The sequence below is a fragment of the Macrotis lagotis genome, chromosome 8 (assembly GCF_037893015.1).
Source record: "Macrotis lagotis isolate mMagLag1 chromosome 8, bilby.v1.9.chrom.fasta, whole genome shotgun sequence".
Classification (NCBI taxonomy): Eukaryota; Metazoa; Chordata; class Mammalia; order Peramelemorphia; family Peramelidae; genus Macrotis; species Macrotis lagotis.
Window position 1 is genome coordinate 143,745,653 of NC_133665.1, and position 27,149 is coordinate 143,772,801.

Here is a 27,149-nt window from a genome sequence, read left to right on the forward strand (position 1 = left end):
AAATTGGGAGATTGGGAATAAAAACTTAAAAAGATAATTTTTAAAAGGCAGCTGGGTGGCACAGTGGATTATTTGTTGCCCTTGGACTCGGGAATACTTGTGTTCAAATTCTGTCTTAGATATTTACTAGTAGCATGATACTGGGAAAATCACTTAAACTCTCTCAGCCTCATTTTCTTCTTCTATAAAATGATGGGATTGGGCTTTATAACCTCAAAGTTACCTTTAAGCTCTAAATACCAAGAATATAATCATCATTCTCTTTTATGTAACAAGGCAGATCTTATCCAATAATTCTACCAAGTTGGTAATATTACTGTATTCTCCCCATTTAATAGATGAGAAAACTGATGCTCAGAGGTATTTAGATAATCTTCCTGAACTTATTAAAAGGCAGAATGAACCTGGATTTTCTTATTTTAAATCTACTGCTTTTTCCATTATATCATGGATGCATTATACATGGCAGTTTGAATCAAGTGCCAAATAGAAATTACAGAGAGTGATTTAAGAGTTAAAAGGCTAGGGTATTCATTATGGAGAAGGTATGGAGCAGTAAGGAGAGGATGCTAGTGGGCAGTAGGAATAAAGACAAAAGTAGGAGGGAAGTGGCAGGGTTGGGAGGTGATGGCAGAAGATAAATTTAGAGGAATCATTGGATTCATACCAATCAGGATCTCCAAACAAGATTGGAAATATACATTGGGACCAGAAAGTAAAGGGTCTTGAATTAAAGACTTAACTCAAGCATCACCTTATACCTTTCCCAATTCCCCCAGTTTCTAGTGCAGTTCTTCCCAAGCTATCTTGTCTTTATTTTGTATATGGTAAATGTACATATATCTGGTACGAACATATATGTATATATATAATATTACTTGCAAATGTACATGTATATTAAATGCATATAGACATCCATGCACATTCACACATATTTTATATATAATCATATAAAATCATACATATATACACATATATAATCTTCTTTGGATTAGAAGCTCTGTGAGGGCAGGTATATTTTCTATTCCTACTACTTATTACAGTTCCTAGTCCATGAAAGGTAGTTAATACATTCTGATTGCTTACTAGAATTTCATCAAAGGGCCAAGTTGCCAGAGTTAAGGAGATCCCAATGGAGAAAAGTAAGGGAATGAAGAATTGCCCACAGATTAATGGATAATTTTTCCAAAGAATTAAACAAGAGTTAGCAGCATTTTCCATGTGATCTTAGGAAAGTAGCTTATCTTTTTTTTTGAACCTTTGTATGCTCATCTATAAAATGGGTTCAATGGTACTTGTAGTACCTACTTCATTATGTTGTAGTGATGACAATTCAATTCAACAAGTATTTTAAAAGCATTTGATATATATATATATATATATATATATATATATATATATATATATACAGTATTCTATTAGATGATGGAGATACAAAGGGGAAAATGAGTTTATATTCTACTGTGCGAATACAATGTGTCCCTAGATAATTAAACAAAAAGCATATACAAGTGACAAAGTAATTTCATGAAAGAGAAAGCAAAAAGGACTGAGGGAGGGGAGATCAGAAAAAGCATTCTGGAAGAGGTGGCTCCTAAAGCTGTATTTTCCAGGAAGCAAGGGATTTCAAGCCCAGGGGACCACCTCTACAAAGGTATAAAGGAATAGATTGCTGTGATGGGAACCAGCTAGTCATTTGACTAAAAGAGGGAATGCCTAAAGATTAGTAATATGAAGTAAGAATGGAAAAATAGATAAGAATCATATTGTGAAGAGCCTTAAATGCTAAGCCAGGGATTTCATATTTTATTCTGGAAGCAATAGGGAGCTATTAAGGATTTTTGACTAGATGGATGACATGGTCAGATTTATGTCTTAGTAATATTAACCTGGCAGTTAAGCAGACAGTGGATTGGAGAGGGGAGAGGAAGACAAATAAGGACAATGTTATAATAGTCTGGGTAAGAGGAGCTAAGGACCTGAATGACTAGATAGAAAAGGACAGAGTAAGAGATTTTTGTGGAAATAGGATCAATAAGACTGGGTCCTTGATTTGGAAATGTAGAGTTAGGTAGAGTAAGACACCCTTGCCAAGGATCATACCTGAGTGACTCCAAAGATAATAGCACTCTCAACAAAAATGAGCAAGTTTGTAGAATATATGAGATCTTTCTGGGGAAGGGTGAAATAAGATGAATTTCTTTTTGATGAATTTGAGGAGTTGATGGACTATCCAGTTGGAGAGGTCCAGAAGGCGGTTAATTTTGTGAGATTGAAGTTTAGGAGAGAGATTAGAGCTAGCTATTCATGCCCTTATATACATACACACACACACACATATATACTCATACATATAGCACACACACAACATACACACACCTATATTCATAAACTCACACATGCTTATTCAAGACTCATCTATGTAGAAATATTACTTGAACCCATGGGAAAAGCTAAGATCACTGAGGAGAGGAAAAGGGCCTAGGAGAAAATTTTAGAAGAGAATCACACTAACCTATCAAAGGAGCCTAAGAAAGAAGCATCAGTAAGTAGAAGGAGAACTAGCAGAAAACAAATTTTATAGAAGTCAGGGGAGGACAGAATGTTCAGAAGATAGGTAGGTATACAGCTTCAGAATGGCCAAACAGAATAAAAACTGAGAACAGATCATTGGTTTTGGTATTTAAAAGAGCATTCCTGACCTTGAAGAGAGTAGTTTCAGTAGATTAGTGGAGTTGGAAACTAGATTGAAAGAGATTGAGATGTGAGTGTGAGTTAAAGATATGAAAGTCACAAATGTAGACAATCTTTTTTTTTTGAAGTTTGCCTCTGAATGGGAGATAAGATAAAAGCTGGAAGGAAGAAAGGTCAAAAGAGGATTGGGGAATTTGGGGATGACTGTAGGTAGCAGGTAAGAAATCAATATAAAAGGAGAGATTGAAGATAAAAGAAAGAAAGAAAATAATTTGGGAACAAGCTTTCAAAGGAGATGAGAGGGGATGGGCATTAGTATGTTGAAAGACTATCTTTACTTCACAGACTCAGACAAAAGAGAGAATTGGGGATGCTGATGAGAGATTTTAGATGTGGAATTGGAGAGGACATGGAGATCATGTCTGCATTCTCTCTTTTCTTAGAAAAGTAGAGGACAATATCTTCTGAGAAGGAAAAGGACTAGATAGTGTAGGTAGTTTGAGAAATGGAGTTTTAAAGTAGTTTCTTTGGAGAATATGACAGACAATTAGGGAAGAATAAAAGAACTGTCATTTATCAAGGCTTCAGTTGAAACTAGATATGTAAATTTTGTCAGCATAGTTCTACTTTCTACTGCATCATATCAGCATGATCAACATTCATGAAGAGGGGAAGAAGGTGGAGGTTAACACAAGATATACTAGTAATAAGACAAAGGACTAAGAGAGTCAAAGATAGCTGGTAGTGTAAGATTGAAGAAGTCAACCATAAGGGCAAGACTCAGGAAGGATGGGAGATGAGGTACCAGTGAAGACTGGGAAAATAGGGAACCGTAGGATGACTAGAAGTCATGACTGAGGGAAGTATTGAAGGAAAGAAAATTATAATCAAGAAGACCTGTTTCAGAAAGTTAGATTATGGGAATAGAACAGTTACAGGTAGCTAAGGTAGAAAGAAAATAGAGGTCATGGTAATTTAGGAGGTCAGTAAAAGAAAAGATCAAATCTCCAGGAGAGAACCAATTATGTATTTTGAAGTCAGAGAGAAAGAATGAGTTAGGTACTAGACTTCTGGACAAAGGGGGCACCATGACCTGGTAAAAGGCTGTAACAAGTATTGAACTAGAAACTAGAGATTAATGGAGTGAACCACCTAGAAAAGTTGCTGAATGATAGTGGTGAAGTGGTGAAGTGGTGAAGATTCATTCTGGAAATGGAATTGAGGAGAAAATAGTATGCCTCCTCTTCTTTCTGGTCCATTACACCGAGGATCATGGAGAAGATGCCCAGGGATGCAGTATCTTCTGGGAAAAGTCACATTTTTTTTGAGCACCAAAACAACCAGAGCATGAAGAGATGAAATCCAGGGGCAACTATCAACAAAAATGTGAAACTGATACTCTCTGTCTCTCTCTGTTTCTCTCTCTCTCTGTCTCTCTCTATCTCTCTGTGTCTCTGTCTCTGTCTATGTCTCTCTCTCCCTCTGGGGCCTTGTTTTCAGCTTGATGTCCACTAATAATCATTATTAAACTGTTGGCTTCTTATTTTTTATTAATCTAGAAACACTAGCTTTCTCTATGTTCCTTGAACATGACCCTCAATCTCTTTTCCCTGGGTTTTTTAACTAGCTGTTTTCATGCCTGTCCTTGCTTACTTCCTACTCCTGAATTCCCTAGCTTCAGCTTAAATTCTATCTTTTTCTTCAAGATGTCTTTTCTAGTCTTTTTCCTTCTCCCCATATCTCATTATCACCATGCACTTCATCTAAGATTACCTTCCTCTTGTAGGTATACTGTTGTTTGCATGTTACCTTCGTCATTAAATTGTGAGTTATTTGAGAGCAGGAATCATGTTTTTGCTTGTCTTTATATCTCCACATTTATTATGTCTAGCACATGAGTACTTTTTAAATTTTTGTTGCTGTTGTCAGTCTTTCCAGAGATTTGTAGCATTATAGGTAACTCTGGAAGACCAACAAGCCTTCAAAATTTCAGGGAACAAAGTGGAATTTTTGCTTCCAGAGTAAGTGGTGGGGAAGACACAGTTAGGTCCCTATTAGTGCAATTAATGAATTCCCTTGAAGTGGTCATTTTATTTGAATTTGCATATTTTACATAATTATATCTTTGAATAGTACAAATTTGAAAGTATGTGAACCCTCCAGTGGCTATGCTATTTGAACTAATTGGAGCCTTGCAATAATTTGGGGCTAGGGTAGTCTCTCTTGCATTACAAAAAGACAGTTTCTTTGGTTTACTTTTGAAGACAGTTCTAAAAACAGATTCTCAGTTCCTCCTGGGTGAGTTGGCATGATTTAGAGAGAGGCTTTATTCTAAGGTTAGACTACCTGGGAATACAGTCTATTGAGTGAACACCTTCCCAAGCTACAAATTCTCTCAAATCCCATTCAATTCTAGATGAGGAGCAGGGTGGGTCTTACATGTCACACTGCCTTCAAAATACAAAGTGGATCCACCAGTGTATTTATTCATGTCAGACAACAAGTATTTATTGAACATCAACTATGTAAACATGAGGACAGAAAAGAAAAGCAAAAAAGATGTAACTACTTTTAAGGAACCCAGAATCTAATGGAGGAAGCAAATGAAATGGAGGTAATCAGCAGAGAGTAGGCATTAGTATTAAAGAAGACAGGGAAAAGATTCTTATAGAAGATGGGATATTAGTCAGGACTTGAAGGAATTCAGGAAACCCAAGAGGCAAATTTGAGGAAGGAGAGAATTCTGGGCCTGGGAGATAGCCAGTGAAACGCTGGATGGAATTGGAATATGGAGTATCTTGTACAAGGAACAGGTAGGAGGCCAGTGTCTTAGGATGGAAAGATAGGTGTAAAAAAGATTGAAAAAGGTTGGAGGTTGTCAAGTTATGAAGGACTTCGAATGCCAAGTAGAGGATTTTATATTTGATCCTAGAAGTGACAGAATGCTGCTGGAATTTACTGTATAGAGGAGTGACCTATACTTTGGGAAGATCAGTTTGACAGCTGAGTATGGACTGAAGTGGAGAGAGATTTGAAGTGAAATTTTATATCAGGTTGTTTTGATAGTCTAGGTGTCAGGTGATGACATCATTAAGGGAGAGAAGGGAGTGTATTGGACAGATGTTATGAAGTGGTAGCATCAATAGGACTTGGCAACATATTGGATATGGGAGGTGAGAGAGAGTGAGGAACTGAGAATGATAACTATATTGGGAGCCTACGTGACTGGAAGGATGGCAGAATCCTTGATGGTAATAGAGAATTTAGAAAAAGGTGAGGGTTTGAGAGAAAAGAAAATGAGTTTAGTTTTGGATATAATGAAGTCTACAGTATATCTAGTTCAAGATGTCCAATAGGCAATTGGAAATTCTAGCCTCGAAGTTAAGACAAAATAAGTAAATCTGAAAAACTTCAGCATAGAAATAATCATTGACTCTATGGAAGATGATGAGTTCACCATTTGAAATAGTATACAGGGAGAAATGAAGAGGTCTCAGGACAGAGTCTCAGGGAACTTTCATGGTTAATAGTAATGACTTGATTGGGGAGCAAACAAAAGAGACTGAAGCAGGTAAATACAGTGTCATAAAAATCTTTCTTCTCCCCCCTACTTTCTTGCATTCCATTTTATGATGTCTTCTCTTATTAGAATGTAAGCTTCTTGAGGGCAGGGACCATCTTGTTTGCTTTTAACACTTAGTATAACACCTGACACATATTAATCTCTTAATAAAGGGTCCACCTAAGTAGTTCATTCTATCATCTATCTATCTGTCTGTCTGTCTATCCATCCATCCATTTATGTATCTATCAATCTTTCTCTCGATACCATCTATCTATGCCATAAATTTATGTATCTATCCATCTATCTATGCTATGTATCTATCTTTTTTATGTATCCATCCTCTAATAAATCTATCTATGCCATGTATGGCTAGGGCTTTCTCCCCCATATGATAAGGGTTATCATTGTGTAGTTTGAAGGCACGTAGAATAAAAATCCCTATCCTTTTCTCCTATCACCCTTCTCCAGAGGAAAATTTAATTCCTGCCAGAAGGGGAAACAGGAGGTTGGGGCAAGAGGTCACCATTTGGCTCTCTTCAGAAAGAAAAGGTGCTGGGCCAGAATTATGTTTGCTTCCTTAATGTTATTCTAAAGGGATGTGATTTTCAGGTTCATTCTAATTTCTGATTGCTCTTTCTTTGATGGGGGGAAAGCAGGATCCCAAACTTTAAATCTAAGTTTTGACCCTTTTCACATCAAATGAACCCATATATGTCAAATAGCACAAACAAAACAAAACAAAATAAAATAACAACAACAAAAAATATTTATCCAATCTTGTAGCAAAACAGAAATCAGAGAAAATATACAGGAGAGTATATACCATACAATACAGAATGAAGGGACTCTCTTTGGGAGAGAGATAACTCAGCTCAACCAAGAGAGTCCTTGATCTCACCCAACTGGAAATTCCTTGAAGTCCCTGGAAGATGCAGAAGGCTGTTAGAGGCTGTCAATTCTTGTCATGTCATCTTCTTCCCATAGTCTATTCCTTCAGTAATCTGAAATGGAATTGGTATCTTCCAATATCTCTCTTAAAGTTGATAGCCAGAAGCACTGGAAATCCAAGGAGATTCAGAAACTTGAACTGAAGAGACTGAAACTCCTTCCCACTCTACCCTTGACTCAGGCATGGGGCATTGATTTCCACCAATGAGGACTGAATCCCATACTAGTGAGTTTTGGTCACATATACATGACATCTGTCATCTGATATTTATATTCTAATTTGCCTTAGATTTCTCAGTTCTAATGTCTTGAGTTCAACTTGTCAAACAAATCCTTATTGAGTGCAGAGTATTTACTTTAGGCCCTAATGACACTCCGTGCCTCAAAGAGCTTACATTTTTGGAAGAGGAGGAGAGAGTGTTATACATCCACAAATAAAACACTAACTCTACAACCCTGGATAACTGAACCTTTCTGAGGCTCAATTTATTCATCCATCAAATGAGGGTAATAATACTTTTACTACCAATCTACCTCACTGTGTTGCTGTGAAAATTGCTTTGTAAACTTCAAGGAGCTCTACAAATATGATACAAAACAGATTATAAGTGTTTGGGAGGGCAGGCATTGTGAGATCCCTAAGGTAAGACAGAAACTTCCCACAACTCTCCCTTCCCAGCCCAGAACAATGTTCTGCACAAAGTGGTCAAGAATAGTTGAGCAAATGCTTGAAAGAATGAAATGAGTTGGGAATTGCTCTCCATACTGCCTAGAACCCAGAGAAGAATAAAAAGAAGAGTTCCTGAATTGAAGGCAGAAGACTTGGATTCAAGTCTCAGCTCTGTCATTCCCTAGCTGGATGACCTTGAACAAATAACTCAAGTTCTTTGAGTCTCGGTTTACTTCTTTGTAAAATGGGGGAGTTGGACTAGATAGCCTTTAAGGTACCTTCCAGCTCTGTCATTTTAAGAAACCCATTTTGGACAGTTCATTTCCCCAGCAGACCCACCCCTGCCAAACTGGGCCTGGAAGGAAGTCTCAGTTCAGTCTGGGGACCCAGGGGGTGGGCATCCCAGATTGCTGAGGGCAGGGCCCAGTGGGGGGGCGGGGCAGCCTCCAATCAGACGGATGCCTGTGGTGGGGAACCTTTCCAGGATTCTGGGACTACAGTGGCCTTGGTTGCTCCCCTGCCCGCTGCTCTGTGAATGGAGAGAGCAAGGGTACCCGGGAGGGTGTGGAGAGGTCGGGGGTCGCAGCCCAAGTCCCTGCCTTCCCCCCCCCCTCCCCCGAGGCACCGCTAGACCCGGGCGCGCCAGCATCCCCAGTCTAGCCCTCCCCACTCTCCTCTGCCCCACCTGAACCGGGCAGGAGCGCGCCTCCATCAGGGGCGCGCCTGGGGAGGGGGGTGGCGACGGGGACGCGCCTCGGCGCGGGAGCGCGCCCCCGGGGGAGAACCGGAGCAAAGATGGAGGCCGGGCCGAAGCTGCCGCCAACGCTGAAGCCGCAGCCGATGCCGCCGCCGTCGGGGCCCCCGAGCCCGGGCGCTTAGGGTCCTGCCGCCCCCGGGCCTGGGTCCGGCCCACGCGGATCCCCCGCCCCAGGCCGGCCCCCCTGCGGAGCTCCAGCCGCCGCCTGGAGACTCGGACAGGTTCGTCTCCCGGCCCGGCCCCGGCCCCGGCCCCGGCCCCGGCCCCGGCCCCGGCCCCGGCCCCGGCCCGGGGGCCCCGCAGTCTCCTCTGCCCGGGCCGCCTCCTCGGGTCTCGGGGCTTGCTGCTGCGCTGCTCCCCCCCGGGCCTGGTCCCCCGGAGCCCCCGCTCCTGGGCCGCGCGGCCCCTCGCTCTCTCGGCCCGGCTCGGCCCAGTGTCTGCCCGGCTCCCCGCGCCTCCAACCCCCTCGCTCTGGCCTCCCCCCGGCCCCCAGCTTCTCCCTCTCCTTTTCCATTCCCCCCAGCTCCCTGCCCCCAGCCTCTTCTCCCCTGGGAAGGCTTTGGGCCTGGGCCCTGGGGCCCCCCCCCTTCCCAGCCCCAGCCCTTCTAGTCTTAGGGCCCCTGCCCCGCCTCCCCTGCCCTTCCGCCCCTCACTCCCACCCCTCAGCCCTGGGGTTCCAGGCTCTCAGGCCTTCATTTCCTTAGTTCCCTCCCCCTCTCCCCGCCCCACCCCCCTCTCCCAGTTCCCAGGCTCCTAACCATCAGGCTCCTGGTCCCCCAGCTCAGTGCATCCCCGCTCTCAGCCTTTATCCCAACCCCAAACCCTGCCACCATGCTGCCATCCCAGGAGGCCTCGAAGCTGTACCATGAGCATTATATGCGGAACTCGCGGGCCATTGGGGTGCTGTGGGCTATCTTCACCATCTGCTTCGCCATCATCAACGTGGTGGTCTTCATCCAGCCCTACTGGGTGGGCGACAGCGTGAGCACCCCCAAACCCGGCTACTTCGGCCTCTTCCACTACTGCGTGGGGAACGGGCTGACTGGCCGGGAGCTCACCTGCCGCGGCTCCTTCACCGACTTCAGCACCATCCCGTCTGGGGCCTTCAAGGCGGCCGCCTTCTTCGTGCTGCTGTCCATGGTGCTGATCCTGGGCTGCATCACCTGTTTCGCCCTCTTCTTCTTCTGCAACACAGCCACAGTCTACAAGATCTGTGCCTGGATGCAACTGCTCGCAGGTAGGAGGATGGAGGTGGCCATGGGAGGAAACTTGGGGGACCCCGAGGCCCATGCACAGTGGACTTGAGGGTTCCTGCCTCCCAGGCTCCCTCCAAGTCTGCTAGTGTGGCCTTGGCTCTATAAGCGGCAAAGACGACTTATGAGTACGCGTTATCCAGGATTATCAGTATCATTTCGAAAAGTCCCCTCACCTCCTTTTCCTGATCCTCACTGGTCATTCAGGTTCTGAGAGTGGTGTGCAGGTAATACTTTGTAGAAAGTTCTGTTCTTTGGACTCAGTCTTTGAGGTTGTATTAGAATGTGAATTAGAGTATAATGGGTGAGCATTTTTTATATAGCAAATAAGCTCTATCTATGAGTTAGAGTTAGGTTACGGGCTGACATGAGGGAATGAGTGCAGTGTGTATATGTGTATTTGTGTATAGAGTATGTGCTGAGAATGCATATCGATGTGTGACTGTGGAGGCTGGCTGTGAGAAAAGTATGCATGTGAAGGGTGTGAATGTGGAGGGTTATATAGTTGAGGGAGATCTCATAAGCATCCAACACATACTTGGGGCACCCAAGTTAGAATATATCACTCATCAAAGTGGTTCTCTGGGTCTTATCTTCTTCGAGGAGGAGTCTGTTAGCTCACAGGACCTTCTGAAACATCTTGCCAAAGCATTATCCTTAGCCAGAAAAGAGGCTATTGGGAAAGAGGACTGATTATTGTGAATGTCTTCCAGAATCCATTAGAGTTACCCTTTTAGGCTGGAGACAGAATTTGAAGACTCAGCTCCTCCCTGCATTTGCCTGAGTGCATGCATGGATGGAGGTGGGGGTGGAGAAGGATGGTGGAATTGGGAAGTGGGGGAGGAGGCATAGGAACAACTGGAAATAGCTGGGTGAACCCTATCAGACTGGGATAGATAGGTTGAGAGGATATGCCTAAAAGTGATGGTTAGTATTATTTAATAAACAGAAGAAAACTTCTCTAGCCAAATGAGGGCTGTACCCTTCAAAGCAATTGCCTCAGGAGACCACACACATAGGTCTGCTAGTGCTCAACACATTGTGAGAAATTTCTTTTTGGAAATTGCCTTCTGAGTCGATGACTCATTTTTAAAATATCTCAATAATGATAAATCTTGGTCCTTTGAGGGTGGATTTTACTTTTGGAAATAAGATAAAGTTAGTTGAAGTCAAAATTTGTAGATAATTTTGTTAAATAAGCTGGAGAATATTGATGCATGAATGATGTGTGTATTGTGTGTATTGTGTATGTGTATCTGTTTGCATTTATGGTAATATTGATGACAAAAATGAGAAAGTACTATAATTGAGGCAAATTTCTTGTGTAATCTGACTCTGAAGATGATTCCTAAAGAAAAGTTACAATAAAGTTATAAAGAATCCAGGTCTTGTTAAGAATGAGTACAAAACTCTCCCCCCACTCCACCCAAGTGACTTCTTTGGTGTAGATAACACTTCATAAATTCTAATCTGTTAAAAAACCATCACACTACAATTATTCTTCATATTACTTTATAGACACTCTTATACCTGCAAATAGGCCATTGTAGGGATAGGCATGCCTTTCTGTGTCTAAGTGGGAACCTTTGCAGTATACAGAATGAGGATTCTGGCTTCATCATTCTTAAGTTTGCATTTCATCCTCCCTCCCACCCCAAAGCCCCTCCAAGCCCTCTGGCAATCTGGACAATTGTTACAGATGGCTTCTAGGTCTAGCATTAAAGTCCTCAACTATTCTTTAGAAAGTTTTCAATGATTTAAAGATTTACTGCTGATTTCCTGGTCCTCAAATCCCCCCAATCCATATAAATTTAATCTTGAGGATTTGGCATTTTTTTCTGGTTTGGTTGCTGTTATCTAGTATCTCCAAGCAGTCACAGATTTACAAAACATTAGGACCAGAAGAGATCTTAGGGATCATCTGATCCAACTCCCTAATCTTATAGATGAGAAAACCAAGGTCCTAAGGGGGGGGCAGTAACTTGCCCCCAAGGCCACACATATGGTTTCTGGCAGAACTGCAATAAACCCCCCAAATTTCCTGAGTACTATAAGAGTCAAGTTGGGGTCAGAAAGAGCTTAGGACTTTGATCCATTTGCTTGAAGGTTTCTGGGCTCTCAGAGACTGTATTTCTGTTTAATTGATAAATTCTGTCTCCTGGGACACCTTTTCATCCAGACATTTTGCAAGTCCCCAAAGAAGAAAAGGATCCAGTCATTCTTTCAGATACCATAGCCAAGGATATAATACATATACTTGCATTGGTATATGGTGCTCCATAATGCCTGAAAGGCTGTTCATATCCATTTTCTTATTCTGTCCTCACCACAGTCCTTCAAAGTATACAGGCACATTATTATTTGGCTCCATTTAATAGGTGAAGAAACCAAAACTCAGAGCTTAAAGCCCTTGTCCAAGGTCACATAAAAAAGTAGTGGCAGAACCAGAACTAGAACCTTGATCTCTTGACTGGCAGGGCAGTGGGCATTTATTTGTTGTATATATATTGAATAAATATATGTGTATAGAGGTTTATCATCTGGTGGGCTGAAGGGGGGAATTTTTTTTTTGGCCATGGTAATTCTTAAAATTCATCTACTGAAGTTTAGAAGGTTTATAAGTCTGTGTCAGTGGAGGGCTTTCACAATGATAAAATCATAGGTCCCTGAAATATTAAATTTATGGAAGCTTTTTCCTTAAAGTTTTCAGTACTTCCCAATGTCAGGTGCTTTGGGAAACAGTCATTAAATGGATGATATTTATATTAGACTACACAGGTTTCAAAGTATTTTATATGCAATATCACATTTGCTCTTTATTATAATCTATGAGGTCACTAGTATAAGTGCTAGCTTTCCAGTTTACATATGACAAAGCTGTGTCTTAGAGAGGTACAGTATTTATCCAAGGTTTTGCTATGGTAGAACTAGAACTAGAATGCAAGTCTCTTGAATCCAAATTGAGTAATTTTTTTCACTACATTAAATTATTTTCCATTATATGAATAAATGTTAAGATGACCCTTGCCCTTACAGCTTAGTTGAGATTCATTCATATGTGTGCATGCTATTTGTGTATATGTGTATGTATGTATGCATGCATGCATGTATACTGTTCTGTGAGTCAGGAAACCCAGGTTCATGCACATATATTGTACATGTATGTGTGTGTGTAGCTATATAAGTTTGTATTTCTTCTGTACCGGTGATTTCATTGATATCAGGAGTTTCCAGTGCAGAAAGTTCCTCAACCACCTCCTCTTCAACTTATAGTCCTAGAGAATTTCCTGGGATAGTGATAGGTTCAGTTCAATTCAATTCAATAAACATATATTAAAGTACCTACTATATGCTAGGCACTATGCTAAGTGTTGGGGATAAGAAGAGGCAAGTGACAATCCCTGATCTCAAGGAACTCATAATCTAACGGGGGAGATAATTTGCAAACACATTATATATGTAATATAATATATATAATAAATATATCTATTTATATATGTATACACACTTATAAAAAGCAAGGTATATACAGAACAAATTAAAAAATAATTAAAGGAGAAAAGGCACAGGAATTAAGGGGTTGGAGAAAGCTTCCTACAGGTGGTAGGACTTTAGTTGGGATTTAAAGGAAATCAAAGAGTTCAGTAGTCAGAGTGGAGGAAGGAGAGCATTCTAGGCACAGGGGAAAGCCAGAGAGAATGCTCAGAACCTGAGATGGGATGTCTAGTTCATACAGCAGCCAGGAAGTCAGTATCACGGAATTGAAGGGTATGTGTAGGGGAGCAAGGCGAAGACCAGAAAGGTAGGGCTTGAGGACTTTGAATACCAAACAGAAAATTTTGTATTTGCGCCTGGAGGCAATAGGGAGCCATTGGAGTTTATTGAGTTGAGCGGGGAGTTACAAGATCAGACTTGTGTTGTTGTTTTTCAAAACAATGGGGTTAAGTGGCTTGCCCAAGGCCACACAGCTAGGTAATTATTGAGTGTCTGAGGCTGGATTTGAACCCAGGTACTGCTGACTCCAGGGCTGGGGCTCTATCCACTGTGCCACCTAGCTGCCCCAAGACTTGTCTTTTAGGAAAATCACTGTAGTGGCTGAATGGAGAATGGATCAGAATGAGGAGAGATTGGAGGCAGGCAGACCCACTAGAAGCTATTGTAGTTACCAAGGCATGAGGTAATGTGACTTGCTTATCAACACAGAGCTATTATTTGTTAGGCTAGAAGCTAAATCCTGCCATGCCGTATTAAACAAAATAAACTAAGCCATTAAGGATGTGTCATATTAACAATATAATTAAAAAGTAACATAAGAGTTCAGAGGAAGGAGAGAATTGGGGTGGCAGGCATAGGTGGAGAAAGGGAAGAATGGGGAAACTTAAGATCTAGTCAGACTAAAGGGAGCATGATTTGAACTGAGCCTTGAGGGAGGGTCAAGTTTTTTAAAAGGGGGACACAGGATAGAAGAATTCAAGAGAAAGAAAATGGTATGGCAAAGGTCCAGAAGTAAAACTATGGAGCAAGCTTAAGGGTCAGTGAGTGAATCACTTTTAACTGGAGCAGGGCTCATTTTGGGGAAAGGAAGGAAAAAGAAGTCTGAAAAGATAGGTTGGAGGAAGGTTGTTGAAGACTTTGAAAGCTTAGGATAAGGACTTTGGATTTTTTTTTTTTCCTGTAGGCTGTGTATTGTTGTATGATATTCAAGATTCTCAAACTTGGGAGCAATATAGTGAAATTAGCATGCAAGAATTAATTTAGTTACAAAATATATTAGAGGGTTTTATAGATGCCAAACTGCTTATCCTAGAGAGGAGCACAATGAAAAAAAAGGAAGACCTCATAAGGCCTCTCAGCTACTTTGGATAGTACCTTGTGGACTTGAAAGAACCCTTGGATATTCTCAAAAATCAATCTACGGTGCCATTTTCTTTCCTACACTGGGTCTCAAAAGAGACTGGATAGACAGATACATAGGCAAATGGACTCTGGACTTTGATGAACAAATGGCAGGGAGGGGTAACAACCCCCTAACCTGTTCATTATTTGAATCTGTGTGTGAGGATCTGAGGGATATGTCTGAGAAGTGAAGACAAGGTGAGTTTTAGGTGGAGGATTAACCAAAGGCATCAAGGCCAATTATTTGGATTCTTCTGCCATGTCAACTTTGGGAACAATTTACATGGTCATAGATAATGCTTGTATGAGGGAAAGAAAGGGGGAGAGCTGTCTGTAAAGTCTAAGCAAAACTCTGGGTCTCATTATCTGGGAGACAGACCCAGAATGGTAATAATAACAATAATAACAACACAACCAGCATTTACAAAGTGCCTACTATGTGCTAAGTACTTTACAAATATTATATCATCTGATCCTCATAATTACCTTGGGAAATAGGTGTTATTATTAGGCCATTTTACACTTGAGGCTTTTTTAGGATTATAAAGCAAATTATCTCATTTGGTTCTCACAACAATTTTATGAGCCAAGTACTAGAGTGTAGGAATCACCATTTTACAGATGAGTGTCCCTAGGATCACACATAACTAGTAAGAGGGTAAACCCAGGTCTCTCCTGATTTGAAGCTCATCACTTTTTCCACTATTACCACACTAAGCTGTTGAACAATGACTGAGGGAGGAATGGAATCAGGGAGAGGAGAAGTAAAATGCTAAGACAGTTATGTTAGGTAAGAGATGAGATCCATGTGTATCTAGGATTTACTTTTCTTAATCTTTTGTTCTGATTTGTATATTGCCTATTTAAATAAATTAAATGTGAACACCACAGATATTCTAATCATTGTTGTTAATATGAGTTAATTTATACTTCACTAATTTAATAAAGGATTTTATTTTAGGGGTGGCTAGGCGGTGTAGTGGATAAAGCACCGATCCTGGAGTCAGGAATACCTGGGTTCAAATACAGTCTCAGACACTTAGTGATTGCCTAGCTGTGTGGCCTCGGGCAAGCCACTTAACTCCGTTTGCCTTGCAAAAACCTAAAAAAAAAAAGAATTTTATTTTGTAAGAGAAAAAAAAGAAAAAGAACTAAGGATCATATAGTCCATACTTCTTCTCCATTATCACTAGAGAACTGGACCGGGGTTCCAGGTACACTGTCTCTTCCCCTTCTTTCAGGTGGTCTGTTCCCTTTTTATTATAAGGCTACCCTTGAGTTCCATTTTTTACAAGAGCTCATCTGCCTAAGTACACTAAGGGGTTGACTCTATGATTTGGAAGGAGAAAAGGAGGCAAGAGGAAAACCTGAAAATTATAGAGCTGGAACTAGAATTAGGAAAAAATAAAACAGGGAGAGCAAGCCATCAGTGTACTAGGTACCTGCTGCTCTTAATTTCTGGAAATAATGGCACAACATTCTAGAATTTTGTGAACTTCGAGAACTCTAGATTTCTAGTAAATAAATGAAATATTTGAACTCTCTTCCCCTTGATCCCTTGGGCAATTGCCTCAGTTGGACCAAAGACATCACCATAGGGAGGTCAAAACCTCTTTGGAGCTAAGTTACCTTATTTATTTAAATGAGATAGTTAGATATTAGCTGTGGTCAAATTCCTGCTCCTTACTCTCACTACTGCTGCTGCTGCTTCCTATTTTTGTATAGCCAGGCCAGGTAAGAATGTTTTTTTACATTTTTAAATATAAGAAAACTTTATATAAAATGTAAAAACCACTTTTGACTCCTGGAGCCCAACTGAAACAGGGCAGGCAGCATGAATTCTAAGATTCTTTTTATTTCAAAGAGTCTATAATTTTGTGATTTTAATGGATTGGGATGGGATTAGACATCTCAGCTGGGCTATTACTAGGTACCAAGGGAAGTCTCTGTAATTAGAATGATAGGATGGGAAAGGATAGTGGTAGGGGAAACCATGATGACGTATTTATTACCAAGCACTGTGCTAGCTAAGCACTTAACAGATATTATCTCATTTTCTCTTCACCAAATCCCATGGGGTAGGGGCTATTATTATTATTATTATTATTATTATACCCATTTTATAGTTGGAGAAACTGATGAAGACTGAATTTAAGGGACTTGCCCAGGACTTGCACAGGAAACAGCTTTAAAGTATCTGAGGTCAGATTTGAATTAAGGTCCATCCTGACTCCAGGCCTAGTGCCTTGTCCTAGCTGCCTAGGATTATGTAAAACTAAATTGGGGTTTGAGAACTCTAGATTGCCAGGAAAGAAACAAAAAGACCCCATACCCACAGACTGAAGAGATCTGTTATACCCCAAACTTCCAGTTACTACCAACCTTAAGTGACCTTATACCTGACCAGGGTAGCCTAGAAGGCTTGGAAGAGTGTGAGGGGTAGGGTGATATTGAAAGAGGAGATACTTCTATTTTGTTTTGGTGGGAAGAGAAGAGAAAGGAGACAAAAACCTCAATTCATTATACATCTATGAACTTCAGTTCTTTTATTTATCTTGAGTTACTTATCTCTTTATGGCACTGGGTGATAGGGTTGATATTGTCTTCCTCATTGACCTCTTCTGAATTGTTGAAAGATCCTAGATGTTTAATTATCTGGGGTTTGTAATTTGCTATTCCTTCCGAATGGCTCTGCCCTGGAAGATCTCGTTCTAAGACCCAAATCTGACTCCAATTACTTGGGTTACCATGGACAAAACACGTTTCCTTTCTGAGTTTTTTCATTTGTCAAATGGGGAAAATAATACTTGCCTTACCCGCCACATGGTATTGTGGGGAAAGCACTGCTCTACTATTTCTTGCCTTTACAATGGTGAGAGAGTCATGTCATCTTTTTAGCTGTTTCCTCATCTGCAAAATGGTTGGATTGGATGGCCATGAAAAGCCATTGAAGCTCTAAATCAGATTCTTCAGGTACTAAGATATATTATTATTAGGAATCGTAATGGTATGAGAGAGCCTACATTTTCTTCTAGATATGCCCCACTTGGTGACCTCATCTGCTGCCATGGGTTTAATGATTGTCTCGATGTAAATGATTTCCAGATCTATACATACAGCCTTTGCCTTTCTCTGACCTTGAGTTCCACAATACCGACTACCTATAGGTCATTTCAAACTGGATGTCTCATTGATATCTTAAATTCAGTATGTTCAAAACTGAATTTATAGTCTTTCCCCCCAAACCCACTTTTTTCTCCTCCACCTTGAGAAATCCCTATTGTCCTTTAAAGGTCAGCTGAAAAAGCCACTTTCCACCTGACTCTTTCCTAATCTCCCTTCAGTGACTTATTTCCAGTGTCCCTAAACTACCTTGTATTTATATTTAGCTATGAATATGTGTATATGTACATGTTGTCTCTTCTATTAAAATATTAGCTCCTTAAGAGCAGGGGCTATTTAATTTTGTATTCTCCTGCAGCCTAGTACAATGAAGGATATCTATCTATCTATCTATCTATCTATCTATCTATCTATATATAGTGGGTACTTCACAAATGTTTGATTGATGAATTTATCAAGTCTGTAGGACTCAGGTGGGTCAGAAGTTGTGGACAATAGACCACTTAGAGTTGTTCTATGAAATGTGAATGACTTTTGACTTGTTTCCTCTTCTGGGGTGGAGATCAGTATTCATTCACTAGAAGGAAATTATGAGAGGTGAGCAATCCAAGCTGGGAAACTCAAGTATGTAGATAACATAGATTTTGTGGACCTAACTTTCTGAGGTTAGGCTTCTTAAGGCATTACAGAAATCCTGAACTTAGACAGTCCTTCTGGAGGTCATGACATAGCTCTCTGGAAGAGCCTCTGCTCTCTGCTATAGATGTGGAATCTCCCATCTGTCTAACTCAACCATCCTCATAGTTTTGAATAAGAGCTTTCACTTGGTTTTCATCATTTATGAAATGAGATGCACAGAGAGGATTAAGCAGGCGAGTCATCATAGTTTAATAATAATCCTTTACATCTGTCTAGTGTTTTAGACTTTGCCAGGGCATTGTCTCACTCATTATATATATACACCACTTGATTCACACTCCAGGAATTGTCTGGCCTTAGTTTCTTCCTCCCTCAATATGGAGGTGGATCAAGCTAGATAATATCTAACATCCCTTCTAATTCTAAATTGAATGATCCTAGAAAGATTCTTTAATCATATTGTTTTTATTTGACAGTTGAGGAAATAAAGGTCTGGTGACCTACCTAAGAATAGCCAGATGCTATACTTGCCCATGCTAACAAAATAGTAGTAGATTAGCCCCTAGGTCTTTGGGTTTATAATCCAGCATTATTTTTGTCACTAGATTCTGCAAAAACAAAATTCCAAGGAAAAGTCAAACATCTTTGAACAGCAATCAGCAAGGGTAAATCAGGACTGGTCAGGGCAAGAGGTCTAGTGAAGCAGGAGGAATCTACCAGGTTTTGCTGAGTGAGTCTGAGGACAAGCTATTAGGTAATATTGCAAAGAACAAGTGGTTCCTATGAATTCTAGGTGGGGAAGAAGAGCCTGGCATCTGGGTATTCTTCAGATGGAGGAAAGAGCAGACTAGTATAAGAGTCTAGGAAAAAAAAACTAAAAAAAAGAGTCTAGGGAAGTAACTTGAGTCAGAAGTCTAGCGAGGGTGACAAAGGAGTTTCCAAGAACCAAATTATCAAAAAGGATTTTAGCTCTTATTCTAGGGATCAGGTCATTTTTTTCCATACCTTGGTTTTGTAACTCCCCTGATGTGTGGAAGCAGGCAGGGGCTTATAAATGTTTTTATAGCTAGATTTAATTACATCAGAGGCAGATGGAGAATGGCGAGGGCAGTGAGAAGGAGCATGACTTGGTGGGGAGAAGTAGGAAGGATATTCCAGGAGGAAAGACTCAGTGGAAGCTCTAGAGGGTCAGCCTTGTTTGGGGGGTTGGGAAACAGGCTTGGTAGGAGCAGAGACTGGAACTGGAGTTTGAGTGATGAGTCCTCTTGAGAAGGGAATGAGTGTGAGGGAAAGTTGGTGCAGGATCCTTGGAGCCTATGCTATGGAGTTTAGATATGACAGAAGAGGTAGCTGAGGATTGCACAAGTTCCAGAGGAATAGCATAAACAAAAGGATATTTAAAGAATACTGACTTTGACTGCAGTGTGTGGGATGAATTGGAGGTAGGGGAGGTCAGAGGCATGAGGTCAGCTCAGACCTGATGAAGTAATGCCACCATGTGCTGCTTTGGGTTCTAGGCAACATGTAGACAGTTGGTCAGATAGTTGACTGTGGTCACTTTAGGTCTTTAAAACAATGTTTCCCATAACCCCTAACTCTTAGTAATTCTGTCTGTAGTGATACTGTTCTCGTTTTATTTTGTTTGGGTTTGATTTCAGATTTGTTTTGGGATTTCATTCATTCAATGACTATTATTGAGCATTTATACGTGCCTGTGCCTTGCACTGTGGTAAGTGCTGTTGGGTATCAGTTTATTCCCCCCACCCCAAGTCTTAAGAATTGGAAAGAGCCTCAGACATCCTCCAGTCCTGCTTGCATCTGGCCCAAATTCCCCTTCACAACATTCACAATAAGTGGCTGTCCAATCTTTTCTTGAAGACCTCTGTGATGAAGAGATCCTATTTGGCTTTTGAACTGTTTCCCTTGCTAGGATGTCTTTGTTTGACAGCAAATGTAAATCTGATCCCTTTGGGGTTAAATTACACAAATCCATTCTTTCTTCCACATGACAACTCTTCAGATACAACTCTCTCCTCCATCTCCAACCAAGTCTTCTCTTCTCTAGGCTAAACATTCCCCACTTTCTTTAACTGATCCTCATATGACATGGGATCACTAGGTCACCTTCCTAGGTCATCCTTCTCTAGGCACTCTCTAGTTTATACAATATCTGTTCTAAAATGCAATACTTAGAACTCAACACAATAAATCATATGTGGTATGACCAATTCTGTTCTAGAATCCCTAGTCTTGGAAGTTATGTCTTTCTTTTTTTTGTTTGTTTTTTTGCATGGCAAATGGGGTTAAGTGGCTTGCCCAAGGCCACACAGCTAGGTCATTATTATGTGTCTGAGGCCGGATTTGAACTCAGGGACTCCTGACTCCAGGGCCAGTGCTCTATCCACTGCACCACCTAGCCACCCCCAAGTTATGTCCTTCTTAAAGTAGCCTAAGATTGCTTTTTTGAGGGGCAGAGCTGGGGCTATTAGAGCACTCTGTTGATTCATGATGAGCTTACTATTTTCAAAACCCTTTTTTCCCCAGATGAAGTGTTATCTACCTATGTTTCTCCTATCTTGATTTTTTTTAGCCCCAAGTGTCAGATATCACAAGAATCCTTATTAAATCTTATTAAATTTGACCCAACATGCTAGCCTGTCAATATTTTTTTCCAGAACCTAATTATCCAGGAGTACCTGGGTTCAAATCTGGTCTCAGACACTTAATAATGACCTAGCTGTGTGGCCTTGGGCAAGCCACTTAACCCCATTTGCCTTACAAAAAACCTAAAAAAAAAACCAGAACCTAATTATCATACAGCATATTATTATCTCTTTTAGCTTTGTGTCACATTAAAATTTCATAGGTTGGTCAACTATACCCTTTATTATTTGTAACATGGTTAAGCACAGATGCGAGGACTTCAATAGATTACTCTTTGTGTTGATTATTCACCAATTAGAAATCTCCGTATTTGTACTTTATTCTAGCTCATATCCTATCTACAAGAATGAGTTTTTCAAATGTTCCACTAAAATATAATTAAAATTTACAGAACTCCTCTAATCTATCAGATTATAGTAATTCTTTCCAAAAAGAAATGAATTTAATATGACCTGTTCTTGATGAAGTCATGCTGGCTCTTTGTGATTGTTGTTTCCTTTTCTGGATGCTGACTAACCATCCCTTTGGTAATATATTGTAGAATTTTGAATTGAATAGAAGTAATGCTCACAGTTTTATAGTTTATAGATTCCTTTCTTCATTCTCTCTTTCTGTCTCTGTCTCTCTGTCTCTGATGGCTCTATCTCTGTCTTTCTTTCCCCTCTTTTTTTCCTCTTTCAAAATTATAAGAGTATTTGTCCTTTTCCAGCTGACATACAGAGGACATCTTTCATTCTCCATGATTCACTGTTGGTGGTTCAGCAATCGTTCCTTTAGTAATTATGCCATTTCTTTCTATACTTCATCTGTTCTTGGGAGCTTAAAATTACCAGGACAGTGAAATCTTCTTTTAAGACTTCCTCACTTGTCTTGATTTTCATTGTCATATTTGGCATTTTTGGTCCTTTTCAAGCATAAGTGTGGGAGAGGGTAAACCTAACTAATTATCTGATCCCACTTAAAGTAAACAACAAAATGCAAAGTTCTGGTTCTTTAAACAAGTGATAATCAATCAGAAGTGGGAACTAGAGTGAACAAGATCTGAACATCTCCCTGAAAGTAGGTTTTAAATGATTATGGAAACTTGGTCCTGCTCTGTGGGTCATCTAGAAAATAGATAACCAGTTTGGAATCCAGAGATTTGAGTATCTGGCCATTGAGAGGAGAGCAAGTGATCCCTGAGGAGTAATCACTTGAGTGGTGGAGGAGGAGAACCCCTTGGCATTAAACTTAACCTCCACCTCCACCTGGACTAAGAGGAAGACCTAGTGAATTTGGGAGGACCAGAAGGCTTGGAATTTTTTTCATTAGTGTTCTAGCACTCTTCTCTTAGATAGCAGTGGTTGACCACAGGGTTTCCATCAGGAGCTAGGGATAGACTGGATGTGATGGAGACAGGCAGCTTCAAGGACCTACAAGGAGCCCAGGTATACTGTACCCAAAGGTAATATCTTGGGAACTCCATAAAAAGGACTTTCAAAAGTTATTCTCCCTTTGCTATGCATATTCTCTAATCCTGAACCCATTTTCTCCTGGACACTGAATGGACTTGTGGGAATATGTCACAGAATTTGGGATGATATTTTATACCAATTGTTCCTAATGACCCTCCTTAGTAAATACTCCTTTCTAAAGGCTAATTAAGTCTGATTGATGAAAAGATATACAATGATAACCATGGGGGAAAGGCATACAGGTGGGCACTTTTGAACTGTAGCCTCTACCCTGAACAGTAGTGCTATTTCTTTGATGATCCTCCTCTTTCCCTCCTTCCTATTGGCTTTAGCTTTTCTGCCTTGTCACAGCTCATTCTGCTGCTCTTCTAGAACTATTCTACCATTCATTCTCTGCTGTTGATTCCTTCTTCAGGATACCTTTTAAAAATGTGATTGGGTGAAGTGCTTTCTGTGCAATTATGTTTGACTTTTTAGAGAACTTCCCTCTTTCCTTATTGAAACGCTTTCTCTTTGTAGCTTTAGAATTTCATTTTTGATAGTTTCCTGGATGATTTTCTTTATAGAGTTTTATTCCAGGGGACCCTACTTGTGCTGTCTTTGAGTCCTTTGAAATCTGTTCTCAAAATTAGGCTACATGTCAGACTATATACCTGGCTTTCTCCTCCTTGTCTATCACAAATTTTAAAGGAGAGGGGGTCACTTTCCCCTCCCCTCCCACCCAAATTGCCATCATTTTAATTTCTTCCAGTTCTTCTTAATTGATGAGAATCAGGGTCCAGAATTGCAGCTCCTCCCCCATTGACTTCCTTCATCTTCTGAAGGATTGAAATTATCATTAAAGCAAGTCAAGAAACGATTAGCTCCTCTGTTTTTGGCAAAGTGAGAGTTCTGACAGATGTGTGAATAATTAAGGTCTCTTATTACCACTACTAATAATAGCTAACATTTAGAGGGTGCACTTTACAAACATCTTCTTATAACCTTCTGACTACAGGTGTTATCATTTCCATTTTAGAGGTGAGTGAACTAAGCCTTGGAGAGGTGGTCACATGGCTAGGCAATGTTAGGGGTGTCATCTAAACACAGTTCTCCCTGACTTCAGGACCAGTAATTGTCTTCAAATACTATATCTCAACAAACAAACAAACAAACAAAAACCCTCAAATACTATTATCTCTATGCTAGTTTTTGATCTGCTCCTTTAAATCTTCATCTGTTTCCTCATTCTGCCCAAGTGGTCTGAGAATACACCTCGCTAACCATATTGATTCCCTTTTTTGCCTTTGACCTTCAGCAAATTGCTCTACTGTGCTTGCTCATCTGGTTCCTAGATTCCCTCCTGAATCCATCTTTAGGTGGTCCTTAGCCATTGTGTTCCTTTTGATCTAATGACCTGGATTCATCTTTCTTTGTTTTACATCTCTTGAGTACACTTACCAAGTAAATCTTTAAAATATTTGTGTCATTTCCTCCTCTTATAGAATAAGCTCTACCACAGTAGGCACTATGGCTTATTTAAACTACTTCTTTCCCTCCCATCCCCTCCTTGTACTCTGCTGTTCCTTATTCATATATGCTTAGACGATATTTGTTGAATGAATGAAAATAGTTTATCAATTTCATCCAAAAGGACTACCTTTTCTATTGGGGATTTTTTTGAATTATGAAAAATGTGATCTCCGGAAGTTTTGCTACTCTTTGGCAACAAATAATATAGCCTTGGACATAAGTTCTTGATCTAGATCCTATGAACTTTTTTTAAAAGAGACATATATTGATAACTTTCCTCACTATCATTTTCTCACTTTTCAGTCCTCTGAATTTTATTTTATTCATTTCAAAATATTCATCTGAGAAGGGATCTATAAGTTTCCCCATTTTGTCCATGAGGTTCATGACAGAAAACCTACTTTGTTCTAATCCAACTCTGAGGAAACTTTTTTTCTGCTAAAGATCATTAAGATATTTATAACATCATTTGAGGGCTATATTTAGTCATAATTCACCCCTAAAAAGCACCTAGATTTATTGAATTTCAAGTCCTACCTATGGTTGCCTTGGTATCACCAGACCAATATGGAGTTCCCCTTCCCTATAGCTAATCCCTGGATTCAGTTTCCTTCCCTGAAAAGGATACAACTGAGTGAGCTATTCTCTAGCAGCCCTTCCAGTTGTGAGGATCAAATGACATAATTTTCTTTCTCTTTTTTTTAATAGATCTTATTTATTTTGAGTTTTACAATTTTCTTCCCCTAATCTTACTTCCCTCCCCCCACCCCCCACAAAAGGCAATTTTTACAGTCTTTACATTGTTTCCATGGTATACATTGATCCAGATTGAATGTGATGAGAGAAATCATATCCTTAAGGAAGAAACATAAAGTATAAGAGATAGCAAGCTCAGACAATATCAGTTTTTTTCTAAATTAAAAGTAATAGTCCTTGGTCTTTGTTCAAATTCCACAGTTCTTTCTCTGGATACAGATGGTATTCTCCATTGCAGACAGCCCCAGATTGTCCCTGATTGTTGTACTGTTTGGAATGAGTTCATCAAGTTTGATCATAGCCCCCATGTTGTTGTTAGAGTGTACAGTATTTTTCTGGTTCTGCTCATCACGTTCAGCATCAGTTCATGCAAATCCCTCCAGGCTTCCCTGAAACCCTGTCCCTCCTGATTTCTAATAGAACAATAGTGTTCCATGACATACATATACCACAGTTTGCTAAGCCATTCCCCAATTGGAGGACATTTACTTGATTTCCAATTCTTTGTCACTACAAACAGGGCTGCTATGAATATTTTTGTACCAGTGATGTTTTTACACTTTTTCATCATCTCTTCAGGGTATAGACCCAGTAGTGGTATTGCTGAATCAAAAGGTATGCACATTTTTGTTGCCCTTTGGGCATAGTTCCAGACTGCTCTCCAGAAAGATTGAGTTTACAGCTCCACCAACAATGTATTAGTGTCCCAGATTTCCCACAACTCTTCCAACAGTGATCATTGTTCTTTCTGGTCATATTGGCTAGTCTGAGAGGTGTGAAGTAGTACCTCAGAGAAGCTTTAATTTGCATTTCTCTAATAAGAAATGATTTAGAGCAATTTTTCATTTGACTATGGGTAGCTTTGATCTGTAAATTGCCTTTGTATATCCTTTGACCATTTATCAATTGGGGAATGGCTTTTTTTAAAATTTGACTCAGTTCTCTGTATATTTTAGAAATGAGTCCTTTGTCAGAAATACTAGTTGTAAAAATTTTTTCCCAGTTTACTACATTTCTTTTGATCTTGGTTACAGTGGTTTTGTCTGGGCAAAAGTTTATTAATTTAATGTAATCAAAACCATCTAGTTTGTTTTTAGTGATGTTCTCCATCTCTTCCTTAGTCATAAACTGCTTCCCTTTCCATAGATCTGACAGGTAAACTAGTCCTTGATCTTCTAGTTTGTTTACAATATTGTTTTTTTATGTCTAAATCCTGTATCCATTTAGATCTTATCTTGGAATAGGGTGTGAGGTGTTGGTCTAATCTAAGTTTCTTCTTTACTAACTTCCAATTTGACCAACAGTTTTTATCGAAGAGAGAGTTTTTATTCCAATAGCTGGACTCTTTGGGTTTATCCAACAGCAGATTATTATAATCATTTCCTGCTATTGCACCTAGTCTATTCCACTGGTCCAGCACTCTATTTCTTAGCCAATACCAGACAGTTTTGATGACTGATGCTTTATAATATAATTTAAAATCTGGTGACATAATAAGTTTCAAGCATTTAACACAATGCTAAATAAATGTTAGCAGCAACGTCCACACAGAATAGATTTGTGAATGCATGCATTTGTTTATTGTATGTTATATAGTATCCCCTTAAGATTTGCAAAATACTTCTACAATTTAATTTTCATAAAAACTCAGGGAGATATTATTTTCATTTTATAGATGAAGAAACTGAGTCTCAGAACAGGCATCATCATCATACTAGTAATAATAACACTCATGGAGTGCTTTGAATTTTTAAAATGCAGTTCATGATTAACTTCAGAGTTTCCCAGTTACCTTGCGAGGGAAATTTACTCCACTTATTATTTTCATTTTCATAGGATGGCACAATAGCCTAGGGGTTATTGCGCGTCAGGGGATTTGATTTCAAATTCTCTTAGCAGATTCTAGTTGTGTAACTGTGGACAAGTCACTTAGTATCTGAGGACCTCAGTTTGCTCATATGTAAAATGGGATTAATAATATCTACCTCACACAATTATTGGGAGAAAAGAGCTTTGCAAATTTTAAAGTATTAAACAAGTATGTGTTATTAGTATGATGAAGATCTGAGACAGGAACAGCTGGAACTCTAACCCAGGGCTTTTGACTTCTAATCTGATGATCTTTCTACAGTATCATGTTCTCTCTTTATGGTTCATATCTATAGGATAATAGATTTTAAGCCCAAAGAGATCTTAGAGACCATTGAATCCAATCCCT

General features: G+C 39.9%; 1 protein-coding gene across 1 annotated transcript in view; it reads left to right on the top strand.

Annotated features, from left to right (window-relative positions):
- Positions 1–9,465: 9,465 nt before the first annotated feature.
- The window catches only part of LHFPL4 (LHFPL tetraspan subfamily member 4), a 31,555-nt gene continuing 13,871 nt past the window's right edge, over positions 9,466–27,149 (top strand). The window contains exon 1 of the mRNA XM_074196071.1: positions 9,466–9,871. Coding sequence (XP_074052172.1) covers positions 9,466–9,871 — 406 coding nt within the window. The remainder of the gene's footprint in view (positions 9,872–27,149) is intronic.